Source organism: Ambystoma mexicanum, chromosome 11 (genome assembly GCF_040938575.1).
Source record: "Ambystoma mexicanum isolate Mex_15411 chromosome 11, UKY_AmexF1_1, whole genome shotgun sequence".
Classification (NCBI taxonomy): Eukaryota; Metazoa; Chordata; class Amphibia; order Caudata; family Ambystomatidae; genus Ambystoma; species Ambystoma mexicanum.
In genome coordinates, this window is record NC_090934.1 from 502181264 (window position 1) to 502195382 (window position 14119).

The window sequence follows — 14119 nt, forward strand, 5'->3', positions numbered from 1 at the left end:
AATTAGGAGTTGAAGTTTCTGTGATCAATTGCCATCTGGCAAGGGTGTGAAAGTCCTGGCTTTTTAAATGTTGTTATTAAATAATACATTATGATGTGAGTATGTCCATCTCTGAAAGGGAAAACTGCTAATCAGATTCGCTTTTCATAGGCTCCATGCACTTGTGCCCTGCTACATCGGTATCTTGATTCACAGCACCTGTTCTACTGGTGGCGCAGAGCAGATTCAGAGGTCAGATGGGCCCTCTTGACAGCTGCAGTGACATCCAAGTCTCTTCAGCATAGGGGCTGTATTTAAGATGTGTACCACTGAACCAAAAACTTCATAACTCTGGAGATCCTGTCTGGGTGGCCCAATAAACTGTAAATATATGTCATACTTGAGTTAGGGTATGGTGGCCAACATCCTCAAGTTTTCCCAGCCTCATTAAGTTGATTTCACACATGTGTCATCCCTGTAGGCTCAGGCCAGCAGTGGAAGGATTATATGTATTCCTCCCAGACAAAGTCCACTGAAAAGACTTTAGCCGTGGGGGATCGCTTTTTGTTGTTCCTTTTTAAGGGCAGGTAACACCCTTCCCTGCATGACAGCCAGTCCAAAGGACGCTGGCATGGGAACAGAAACCAAGTGGTACACCCATTCACAGAGAGCAAAGCCTCACACCAGGGGGCTGCATTTCTAAAGGCCTGTGTTCTTATGAAGAATGGAAGGGGGTGGATTTACAGTAGTCGTGGGGACTCTGTTCAAGGGAAGGAGACTTCCACCATTTTGAATCTCTTTGCTTCTATTTCTCTTTCTTGTCCCCTCCACTTCCTCTGGAGCAAACGACTTTGACAGTGACATCAGATGGGCAAAGTCCACTCAAAGACCTTTTTAGACATGTTTGATACATTCTTGGCTACTACGAGGCTCAGATATACCAATCAAATGGTGACCAGAGATTTCAATATTTGGTTAGATGACTCACTGATTCCTGACTAGGCGGATCTCGTGAGATCATAGATAGTCACAAATTGAGACCCCTAACCACCTCTGGATCTCATAAACATAAACACAAACATAGTTTTGACCTTGTCCTAGTTCGTGGCACCGGAATGATGATGTTGGGTACTTTGGCCATCTCCTGGTCGTATCAGTTTATCAGATTTTTCTCCTTCAGCAATAATATGAAAATACACACCGTCAAACAACAGAAGGAACTGTATTACTACCTTTAAAAGAAAGATCTTCTCAAAATCTCTGGGATAGACTTAGCCAACTCATTGACAACCATTAACACTGGTGTGGGCAGCAATGAGCTGTTTTTTAATGGTTCTATGGTGCTGAAACAAATATGTGATGCCTTCCTTTGCTCCCTGTCAAACTAGAGCTCCCAAAACACGCAAACACATGGTTCAACCCTACCTTAATCCCTCTGAAGAAACAGTACCATAAAGCAGAAAGAGCATGAAGGAAATCCAGACATGTAGATGCTGTGAAAAAAGTCCAAGAATGCATTAAACAAGTATAATATTTTTAAGGCTAAATCTAAGTATTTTCACAATAAAATGTTTACCTCTTTAAATAAACCTAGAGAACGTTTTTCCACTATCTCAAAAGTGCTACATCTTACCTGCAACCCATCGGGCATTACACCTTTCGAACTAATGAGCTAATGCTTTTAATTAATTTTTCTTGAATAAGGTTAAATCTATTCAAGAGAAAATTGGCACATTTCCTGCCCAGCCATAATCCACATCAGGGAAACACTCTCAGACGGATGTACAGTTTGACTTTAGTCCAGCTACCTCTGAGACTATCATTTCACTTCTAAAAATCTTGAAACCTACTAACGATCTTCTCTATAGTCTTGCGGCAGTTGTGGCACAAGTAAATGCCACATCTTTGGCCCAGTTCATCACTGCTTTCATTAACCTTTCCTTAGATCACAGTTTAGTTCCTTCTGAACTGAAGCAGTTAACAGTCTCACCACTGCTGGAAAAGCCAATGCTTAGCGCCAATAATCTCCAAAACTATTGACTGATTTCAGGCCTTCTTTGGCCTGTGAAAAGTCTGGAGAAATGAGTTACTGCTCAGATGCAGTAACACGTTGAATAGTTGCCGTTTCTTGATACTTTTCAATTAGGTTTTCGTCTCTGTAATGGGACTGAAACTGCCTTAGTGGCTGTCTGGGATGATATCCTTAAAGCCACTGATGATGGGGATCTAATACTGTTCGATATGCTTTATCTATCAGCAGCCTTCGAAACAGTGGACCACAAGATTTTGCTGTCCAGACTGGTGTCAGTGGATCGAATTTCAGATCATGCTCTGAATTAGTTTATCTTATGTTTATCTAATCGCTACCAGTGAGTTAAGTTAGCTGGCAACCTATCCAATGTAATTCAGTGGGACTGTGGAGTCCCACAAGGATCTTCGCTGTCACCTATGTTATTTAATTTATATTTGCAGCCATTAATGTCCATCTTCAGGAAATTCAGCTTGGGGTATCATTCCTATGCAGACAATACTCAGATCAATGTTAGAGTGAATAAGATAGTGAAATCCTTGCATAACATGATACAATGACTCAAGGAAGTTGGTCGGTGGATGACATCCAATAGGCTCCAGCTAAATCCCAACAAAACGGAGTTGGTCCTGTTTGGGCTAAAAAAAACTCTGGCAGACCACTCTATGCACCTGCCACCAGGCACGTATACTTGGTTCTCGCATGACCTTTGCCCCCAAAAATCTGGAATGCCTATGACAGTCCAATTTTGGGTGCGAGTAGCATGTAGGATCCAAGGTACAATCCATTTTTTATTCACTCAGTCTGCTATGACATGTCCTCCCTTTTGTACTTCAGAAAGACCATAAAACGTTGGTGGAAGCATTGGTTAACTGTAAATTTGACTATGGGAAAGGCACTCTGAACGGCATCCCTGACAAACAAATCAATTGTCTTCAGAGGACACAGAATTCAGCCATTTGTTTGATATTTGGGTCATCGAAACTGCATCTGTTTACCCTCTCTGCAGGTCACTCCACTGGCTTGCTGTTAGGCAGTGGAGTGATTTTAAAGTCCTCTGCCTGGTCTTTAAATGCGTAAACTATCTTGCACCAGGATGTCTGTTCATAAAGGTGCTACACTATTTGAGCCTAGACGTCCCTTAAACTTGTCTGATAAACATATTTTATTTAGCCCACCATGCAGATTCGTTCACAGGGAGGATAGGTGCTTTTCAATCTATGGACCTAGACGATGGAACCTACTGCCTCGAAACATTTGATAAATCTCCTCCCTTGTACTTTTTTGCAAGGCCTCAAAGAAACATTTATTTTCCTAAACCTTCCCTCTGGGGGGTCAGCATGCTAGGATCATTGGTGGCCTTGGTGTAAACCAGTTATTCTTGAGTGTTACCTGCGCTAGGATGCAGTTAGGTATGTCTTCAGCACACTAGAAATTAATCAAATCAAACACATTTCAAGTGCAGGGATTGGACCCCTAACACAGGCTAGCTTTAGCCCAATCACCTGGGCAATGTGCCTATAAATGAAAGAGCATCCAACCACTTTTTTGAATCATCTTGAAGCATCTTTGGATCATTACTTGAGAAGATGTTGTTGGACCCTGCTGGGAGAGCAGTACTTGCCAGAGTCCTCCAGTTGTGAGGTGAAATCAGGTGTTCCAAGGCAGAGGAGAGCTCTGTCCCTTAACCATGCCAAGGTACCATTGGGAGTGATTTGCTGCTGGAACAGGACCCGCCTCTCTGATAGTCATAGCTCTATCTAGGACTTCACCAAGTTGGAAGACCCCTGCAGTTGTATGTCACCCTGCCCCCATGTTTGGGAGCCCAAGAACAAGGACCCATCATGTCCCTAAGTCTCTGGAACAACCTAATAAGTGACCTGCTGCTGGAGCACAACCACCTCCCTGCCAGTCACAGCGATCCCCAGGGCCCCACTGTGTTTATGGAGGTCTGCAATGGTGGGCCAGCATCCCCCATGTTTGGGAACATGAGAAAAGGACTCATCATGTCCCTGGGCCCCTGGATTGGCACGCATAGCACCCTGCAAGCCAAGGCAGCCTGGATATTAGTGTGTTTTGCTGTTGAATTGCTGTTCAACACATTTGATCCAGAAAGACCCATGATCGCTGCCTCTTACTCTCTCGCGATCTTCGCACAGTGCCAAGAAGCATTGTCATACCACCAAAAACAACAAAGAATGTACTATTGACCGTTAACTGCCCCCTTGGTCTATTGTTGGTCCATAGAGACTGCTTAGGTCACCTTGAACTCTTTTTGCTCACAAGGCATTATTGCTCTTTCTTGCTTGCCTTTCACCCCTAAGTCATTACCCAGTGTGCTGCATCTCCTATCTCTTCTTATTCTGTGTTCTTTGCTCAGGGGTGGGTTTACTATCATATTTTTTTAGTTAGTTATTACTGTACATGGTTTGTTTAATTTTTGACTGTAATACTTTGTGGTTTAGGTTGCTACTTTGGAAGCAAAGACCAAGTGGGATACAAGGTCATACAGCCGCTCTCTCAAAAGACCCAATCAGGGTATAGAAGTAATGTAAACTTCTCCAAAGCTTGGTAAATTCCAAAGTAAAATGTTTGCATATTCAAAAATGATGATAATAATAAGAGTTCAGTGATTTTTCATAAAGACTTTTATCAGCAAATGGTGTTGTGAAAAAAATAATGTGTCTCTTGGTGTGAGGCATCAGTAATATCTTCTTAGTGAGGAAGAAAAAAGCCACTAGAATTTTACATCAGACCAAAACATTCTTTGCCAATGCATTTCGGATTTACAAATCTTTCGTCAGGGCAAGTCTGTAATTAACATGTATGATTTCATAACATCCAAAAGACAGTGTATCACAATGTACATTCACATAAAAAATGTAAATAACATGTAAATGACATACCAATCATTGTAGTAGTAGAAGAAGCCAAAATTGATCGATACATAAGAGATAAAATAGAAAAAGAAAAAGAACGAGCAATAAGAAGTCTGTTAGTAATGATGTTGCAACACGCACTTACCTGAGAAAATGGCAGAATGCTTGCATGGGAAGTGGCTTGGTGAACCAGAACCATGAGGTGGGCAGAAAGCTGCCCAGACAAAATCAGCGCCGTGGCGCAGATAGGCTGCAATGTAAGAAAGACATTGTAAGAAACCCGAGTGGGATCCGTGTGGACAGTACGTCTCATAACATCCGGGGGGCTTACCATAAGGGCAGCGAGGAGAGGGACTGTTCCTCTCGCTTGCCGCCGTGTAACTGCGTTGTTCGCATCAGAGCTTTGCCCAGACAACGCTCCTTTAATAAACCACGTGACCGCGGCCTGGCGGGGCGCGCGTCCTGGGACAAATGACTGCATGTGGGTTTCTGAGCAACTGTACAGAGCTATAAACTAATTAATAACCTTGATGGGAATATGTCAAGAATTATGGAAACAAAATAATATAAAAAACGAGGAAAGTAAAAAGCAGAGAGATAAAAGAAATACTCAAACGAAGGAAAAAATCATAAGAGGACAACTTATAAGAGGAGTGAAAAAAGTGAGAGAAAGTGAAAGATACTAAGAAGGAGAGAGTCATAAAAGGGAATCAGTGAATACAAAAGAGCCCAAAGAAATGCTGGGCTGCTTGAAGGAAGTTGGAAAGTAAGCACATGGTAATAAAATCTACATCAACATTAATAAGTCCTAACTGGACCGTGTCGTCGAACGACGGCATCTGAGGCTGTTTAACATAGTCATAGGGAAAACCAGCAGATAGATTAGTTCCATGAGACATTATTCAAGTACCACCCCACTGTAATGGTGTCGTCGCCAGACGGCACCTTCGGTCCCAGACAAAAGTCCAGGAAACACAGGTGGCCTCGGTCCATAACACATAAGGTGTAGTGCAGCATATGGTAGCTAGAAACATATACCTAAAAGCAAAGAAATTACAAAATTATAGAAAACAATGATAATTAATCTCCTTGTTGATCCCATTGGGAACCAGACTCCCAAGTTTGTCAATCCAAAATGATTCCCTGCGATTCAGCCACTGCTTAAGGTCTTCATGTGGGCTGTTTCTTGTGAGTACCTCCAAAACCACAAACCTAATCTGAGTCAAATTATGTCCATTTTCCAATCAGTGTCGTGCTACGGCAGAGTTGGTGTTAGCATTTCGAATACATGAACGATGCTCATTCCACCTTGTTTTGGCCATTCTTGTGGATTGGCCCACATAGAATTTTGCACACGGGCATTTAATGCCATAAAATATGTTGGTGCTGTCACAGGTACCATAGTTTTTGAGCAAAATCTTTTTCCCTGTTCTGGGATGGTTAATGGAATTACCTTTGATAACTAAATTGCAGTTAGTACAGTTCAGACAAGGGTATGTGCCCGTCCGTTGGGTTATCGGTTCCTTAAGGGGTGGTCTTGTGTGCACAAGTTCATCTCTCAAATTCCTGCTACGTTGGTAGGCAAACACTGGTAGTTCTGTGAATAAACTTTGTACTCTGATATCATTTTTTAAGATCCCCCAGTGCTTACTGATCGTTTTCTTAATTCTGTTACTCTGAATAGAAAATTTAGATACAAATACAGGTGTTTTCAGTTGAAAACACCTGTATTTGTATCTAAATCGTTTTCTTAATTCTGTTACTCTGAATAGAAAATTTAGATACAAATACAGGTGTTTTAAGTTGAAAATACCTGTATTTGTAGCAGGGTTGGTCCCAGTTACTGCATGGGAGACAGTCCTTAGTCTGGTGCCGTGTTTTCTTCATTTTTAATATCTGATAACACACTAAGAAAAACATGGCATCCGCTTATTTTTTTTTTCAAAACTGTGCTACTATCAGTCCTTGAAAGTATTGCACTCAGAGACCATTTATTTTGCCTTTTGCTAAATTGTATTCTTGTATTTGTAGTCTGCCTGTGAAGGGGGGGGATGATTGCACAATTGTACATTTTATGCCTAACATAGTCCAATAAGAATTTATATATTAGAGTGAGATTATGGTATGTGTACTTTTCAAGGAATCGTTATAAAGCAGAGTATTGTTGAAAGCTAGACATGAGGGTTACGAGGGGTAATCATGAGAATGCAAGTCAGTCATGAGTATTCACCCACAATGTGACAAGAGAGTTTGTAATCCTGGACAGTGGTGCAGCTATTCTCCTGATTGTGCCTGTTTTTCAGGGCACAAGTAAAGGACACATGTGGGTGAAGAGTGTAACTTTTTTTCAGTGGGCGGACACAACACACTGTTTTTTCTGAGGTTAGCAAGCTTGCTCACGTATTTGGCTACCAGGATTGTACTGAGGTTGTCATGTCCTCAGTGCAGATGCTTACCCACAAGATCCAAAGCACTTGTTTTGTTTTGGGATTTTGTTTACCAGGGAATATGTCACAACAGATTGCTGGGTTTAAAATGTGTGCACCTTTTATACTTCTCCAGCAGATGTATTGGAGTATTTTCTCTCTCAGGTTATTTTCCTGTTGTTCATTACTTTACTTTAAAACAGTCCAATGCTATTTTGTCTTGCACACTTTCTTCTAAGGGTTAGGTCAAATGAACTACATTTGTATATTTCACTTTAAGATATATTTTCACTTGCTGTGCATATATTCATGGGTGCAGCTTTTGATTTTCGCTATGGTTGCAGAAAGTACATGGGCATGTGTTATTCTTGCAGCTGGTCATTTTTTCCAGTTTCTGTGCTGCTTGAATGTGGTTAGTTGGGGGCATGTGATGTATCACAAAAGTCACCAAGAGACCGTCCATAAAACAAGGGCCGTGTAGCACGCTGCTTAACCAAAGTGTGTGGTCCATGGCTTCATAATTGAATGCCTAAAAACATTTTGAATTCTTAAAGCCTGCAATATTTTATGCATAACAATACCACTGTCAAAACAGGACAAAATATGTTTGTGATTGATGAACGTCTTTGAGCAATGGGTTGCAAGTGTTTGCCTTACCCACTGGTCATGGCCAAATTAAATGGGTAGTGGTATGGTATTGTTTGACAGTGCCCACCAGCCATGGGCAAGGACCATGGCTGTTGGTCTGTTAGCATTTTTAAATGGACAGTGGGCATGGCCCAAAATCTATGCAATAACAAAACTCTTGAAATTCAAGGAAAAACGTTTAGTGGCAGGGATGTTAAGGTGAGCAATACGTTGTAACAAAACCTTTGTAATTCAAGGAAAAATCTTTAGTTGCCGGGACGTTGAGTTGACAACTTAACACAACGAAACCCCTGAAATTCAGCAAAAGCCACTTTAACTTCGCACCCCCTGTTGCACAGCCTATAACCACAATGATGACATCACAAATCACATCACAAATTACATTACAACACTAACTGGCATTAAGCATGGCCTTCATCCATGGTTAGCTTGCATGGCCACATATGTTTTAACACATGACTGGTTACTAGTCTTGGTCTTCAGTTATGGACAGTGGTCACAACCTTCACTCATGTGCACTGAATATTTTAAAACATTAACAGGCTACCAACCATAGATTATGGCCTTTATCAGCGGATACAGCTTTCAACTGTGTCCACTACTTATTATATACACTGATCAGGCACTAGCATCAACTTTAGCACAATACTGGCCAGTGGCCTCAATCTTTGGCTGTGCACACTATGTATTCTAACATATAAATCGGCCACTAGCCATGGCCTTTGAACTTGAACAGTTTTTCTCCTCCTACCAGTTTCAGTGCTCATCATATCATCTGGAAAACAGTCTTTACTTGTAATTCATAGCCAGTGCAGGTGTTGTCAATCAGTGTTGATTTTGTTGCAAAGACTTCAGGTAGCTGTCATCATCAGGTTTGCAGGGAGACCGCTCACACCCACACCCACAGTAGTAGATGGGGGGGGGGAGAATCCCACAGTGTGGCACTCCAAAGAAGGACATATGTTATTTGCTCCAGAGGTCCATGAATATTAAAAGTACAGGAAGTAAGTGGTGGGGGGGACTCTGGTTACCTGCACAATTCAGCTACTCAGCCACTGGTGCGTATTTGGTCCCTAGATATTGACATTGCCAGCCCCTTGGACAGGATTCAGAGTCTGGTGACAACTTGCTATCAGAACTTCTCAAATGGATATCTGTGCTTGTGTTGGAAGCCCCTAAAGGCTCAGTTTAAGACCCAGAAGCATTTAATTGGGGTTCGTTATGAGATTGCTGGTAATCCGCCCGTAATACCAGTGGTTTACCGGCAATCTCGGTTTACTGTTTCCACCGCCCGATATCCTGGTATTATGGTGCTGGTGATTCAGTGAATTATCTGTCGGTAGGGGCCTGAACTACTGGCAGGCCTGACCTTGTTGTAATTCAGGCCCCTAATGGTGGATTCGGAAGCTGCCGGTCCAGAAAAGGTGCCGTACACATTGTCACCAGAACCTTTTGCAGTACCGGCATATTCATGATGAAGCCCATTGTCTCCAAACCTCTTCAAATTCTTCATGTTGAAATGATTAACTGAGTGCCAGAGCCTTTGCGATATAAGAAAAGTAGCAGGGTTCTAATACGAGAACCCTACAAACCTGGACCTCTCGTATGCACTGCCCACACCAGAGAATTATACAAACTCGCCACCATGAGCACCGTCCCTCCCAGGCTACGGTGGTGTATGGTCAGAGGATCCTTATTGCAAACATGTTATAGAGTTAAAGGGAAGCTCTTTCTCCCTCCTTTGATAAATGTTTTCATCCCTATGGAAGAGAGCTTTCAGCTTTCATTATCTTCAACATGAATCAATGGAGTAGTGGATAGACACTCCTTATCTCGTAAATTCCTAGGAGTAGGTTGGTACATTTTCAAGCCCACTTCTTGCATCCAATAACATAAATCACTGTCAGAATGAGCTGCCCCTTTCACTGAAGTTCCCAGATACATTGATACACAGGGTGTCACAGTGGGGCAACACAAAGCACAAAGGGTGGACTTAAGCTTTCATCAATCACCTCCCCTTAGTTCCTTAGCTCTGCCTCCTACCACCTGAAGAACAAAGCTTATGTTTCACTAACCGTTTGTAAAATAATTCCCTATAGGTCAGGTTAATCAGTCTTTTTATTGCATGTACAATCCTTTTATCTAGCCTCCCCTGTTCGGTTGAAAGTTTAGCTTGAAGTAGAACAAAGGGTCAACTGCTTGGGACAGAAGCCACAGACCATCTGGTTAAAAGGGGCACATATTCTGCCACAACTAAACCACTGCTGTAATCCGAGGGAGTTGTGGAAGGGCTGGTAAAACAATTACTTTGAAAATGCAATCAGTGATGCCATCATTTCTCTGCATAGCACAATATTTTGCTTTGGTAGATCACTGTTATATTGTCTCATCTGCAAAGCATTTAATGCGTTGGATAGAAGCAAACTGCCACCAGGTGTGATAGTATATTGAAAATTCCAATGGATGGTTACATGGGGCTTTAGGATTCAAGAAATCAGTCTAAATAATGACTTAGCAGACGTTTGTATTTATTAACACAATTTCCCCAGCTCATTCATCAAATAGGGTTATGGTGTATTGGCTGATGGTGTACCTAACCATATGGGACCATTTGGTAGACTTTGCAGATTAATTACTTGCAGATCAACAGCAGCACATAGTGCTTTCATTGTGGCAGATCTTTGTTCAAATTGTTGCAGGTATTAATATGGGGCAGCAATTATGTCAATAGACCTTGACTCAAATTATTTTGAATACATTGTCTCTTCTTGGCTACCTCTGCTCTGCATGCTGGTGACTGTGTTGACCATTAAAATGTAATGTAAAGCTTGCTAATTCTTTATATTGCATTTTGCTTGGATAGTGCAATGAATGCCATGATATTAAATCTGATCTTTGTTTCGTTTCAGGCTACTGGATCTCCTGAAGGACCAACACAAGACAAATTATGAATGTTGAACAAGATGACATTACATCCACAGCAGATGATGATAGGTCCTAGGTTTAACAGGGCCCTGTTTGACCCACTGCTTGTTGTGCTGTTGGCTCTTCAGCTTCTTGTGGTGGCTGGCTTAGTTCGGGCTCAGACTTGCCCTTCGGTCTGCTCTTGCAGTAATCAGTTCAGCAAAGTGATCTGCACACGAAGAAACCTGCGTGAGGTGCCCGACGGCATCTCCACCAACACACGACTCCTCAACCTGCATGAGAACCAGATCCAGATTATCAAAGTGGACAACTTCAAACACCTGAGACATTTGGAGATTCTACAGTTGAGCAGGAACCACATCCGCAACATAGAGATTGGGGCCTTCAATAATCTGGCCAATTTACTCACTTTAGAACTGTTTGACAACCGTCTTACCACTATCCCAAATGGGGCTTTTGAGTATCTGTCAAAACTAAAGGAGCTCTGGTTAAAAAACAATCCTATTGAGAGTATCCCTTCGTATGCTTTTAACCGAATCCCTTCTTTGCGTCGGTTGGATTTAGGGGAGATGAAACGACTCTCCTACATCTCAGAAGGTGCCTTTGAAGGCCTCACAAACCTGAGGTACTTAAACCTGGCGTTATGCAACCTCAGAGAAATCCCAAACCTCACCCCCCTTGTAAAACTGGATGAGCTAGACCTGTCGGGGAACCATTTGTCTGTGCTGAGACCAGGCTCCTTTCAAGGGTTGACACACCTATTAAAACTGTGGATAATGAATTCTCAAATTCAGATAATTGAAAGGAACACCTTTGATGACCTGCAGTCACTAGTGGAGCTTAACCTGTCCCATAACAATTTAACCTTACTGCCTCATGATCTTTTCACTCCTCTACATCATTTGCAAAGGATCCAACTGCATCACAATCCATGGAACTGTAACTGTGATATCCTCTGGCTCAGCTGGTGGCTCAAAGAAATAGTCACCACTGGAAGCACCTGTTGTGCACGCTGTAGCACGCCTAGCAATTTGAAAGGAAGGCATATTGCAGAGTTGGACCAGAATCATTTCACATGCTATGCTCCTGTGATTTTGGAACCCCCTGCAGACCTTAATGTAACAGAAGGCATGGCAGCCGAGCTGAAATGTCGAGCATCCACATCATTGACATCTGTAAGTTGGATAACTCCAAATGGAACAATTATGACCCATGGGGCTTACAAAGTGCGGATATCTGTGCTTAATGATGGCACGCTAAACTTTACAAATGTGAGTGCAAGGGACACAGGCTTGTACACATGCATGGTGAGTAACTCTGCTGGGAACACCACAGCTTCAGCCACCCTGAATGTGACCGCAACAGACACCAACTACACATACTTTTCCACAGTCACTGTAGAGACAATGGAACCCACTCAGGAGGAGACAGAGACCACAGAACACAAGGTGGGACCCACTCCTGTCATTATCTGGGAAACCACCAATGTGACCACGTCTCTCACGCCCCAGAGCACAAAGGCAACCGACAAAACATTCACCATACCAATCACAGAGTCAAGCATCCCTGGAATAGATGAGGTTATGAAGACAACTAAAATTATCATTGGTTGCTTTGTGGCAATCACCCTCATGGCAGCAGTGATGCTTGTTATCTTCTACAAGATGAGGAAGCAGCATCATCGAAAGAACCACCATGCACCTACACGGACTGTTGAGATCATCAATGTGGATGATGAACTCAGAGGGGGCTCCCCTATAGAAAGCCACTTGCCCATGCCTGCCATTGAGCACGAGCATCTGAACCACTACAACTCTTACAAATCCCCGTTCAACCACACAACAACAGTGAACACTATAAATTCAATACACAGTTCAGTGCATGAACCGTTATTGATTAGGGCAAGTTCGAAAGACAATGTACAAGAGACTCAAATCTAAATCCAACCACAAAAAAATGGACAAGATGAAATAAAAGACATTTTATTAATGACACAAAATGACTGGGCTAAATCTACTGTTTCGAAAAAAGTGTCTTTACAAAAAAAATCAAAAGAAATTTATTTATTAAAAATTCTATTGTGATCTAAACAACTGAAACAATGTGTGTTCCTCTGAACCTGCTTCTGCTGCACTAATCCCCCACTTTTTCCACTTGCCATATTTTTTGAAAGTACACCAATTCCCTGCAAAGAACAGGTACAGGAAATTTTGTAGACAATATATATTTGGGATGTCTAAATTCTGTTCAACTTGTGAGATTTGGTTAATTTTGTTGCTCTCTGTCTCTATAAATTCACTTCATTTCTGAATATTATTCAACAGGGAAATGCAGTATTAGCAGTAGATTTATAAACAACACGGAAGAAAAAACCCAGATCTTTTATTTTTCATATATCAATATGTTCTATAATCTTTACAGGGGCGACCTTTCAACGAAACAGAATCAAAGAAAGAATGATCTGATTTGAACATCAGTCAACACATGATCTTTTAAACTGGTTCTAGAACCAGAATTTGTAGTTCAACCACTAAAGAAGATTATAAATAAAATATTGTTGGTTTTCTGTATTTGGATATAACTTGTTTCAAGGAGGGGAGGATTTCAGAATTATTGTCATTGTTCAAAGAGGTTCATGAACCTGCAATAAAACAATATGGCTGAGTATGCGTTGATTACAAAAGAGAAGAAACAGTCACATCCATTTCAATAGATCCTGATGAGTTTTGTCAATAATTACTTTCTGAAAGTCCAATGAATGAAGGCACTTCTATGTACAGAAGCAAACGGGCTGACATGTCTCAGGCGGATGGATCACACAAGTTCTGGATGCCAAAGAAGGCAATGTCCATCCATTCTAAAAAGAGTCACATGGTTAGCAAGTGTCCAAGATATGAAACGTTCAATTGCCACATTTAGAAACTGATCTTTGTAGCAGTTTACCAACAGCACTGACGACATGCAATTAGTGCATGAGATCTCCCACCGAAGGGGGCACTCGTAGAAAGGAGTTAAAGGTTCAATCTTCTTTCACGTATATTCCATACACTACAGGTTTCCATTGTCAGCCGTTCAAGAATGTTGCTCTCTGGTAAAACAATTCAAGACGACAGATCCGTGCATGCTAAAACCGAGTGGTACATTTTCTTTGGAAATAGGGTGTAACGTTGCTTCTCCAAGATAATGCAGACACTACATGTAATAGACAGGATGCCAACCTATTAAAACTCTGA

The 14119-nt window shown here is 41.8% G+C and overlaps 1 protein-coding gene across 8 annotated transcripts in view; it reads left to right on the forward strand.

The window, feature by feature from the left end:
• LRRC4C (leucine rich repeat containing 4C) overlaps positions 1-13456 on the forward strand; it is a 463498-nt gene extending 450042 nt beyond the window's left edge. For all 8 annotated transcript variants that reach the window (XM_069623338.1, XM_069623337.1, XM_069623342.1 and 5 more), the window contains one exon: positions 10871-13456. In XM_069623338.1, the coding sequence (XP_069479439.1) occupies positions 10913-12826 (1914 nt within the window). In that variant the 5' untranslated portion in view covers positions 10871-10912 and the 3' untranslated portion in view covers positions 12827-13456. The remainder of the gene's footprint in view (positions 1-10870) is intronic.
• The last annotated feature ends 663 nt before the right edge of the window (positions 13457-14119 follow it).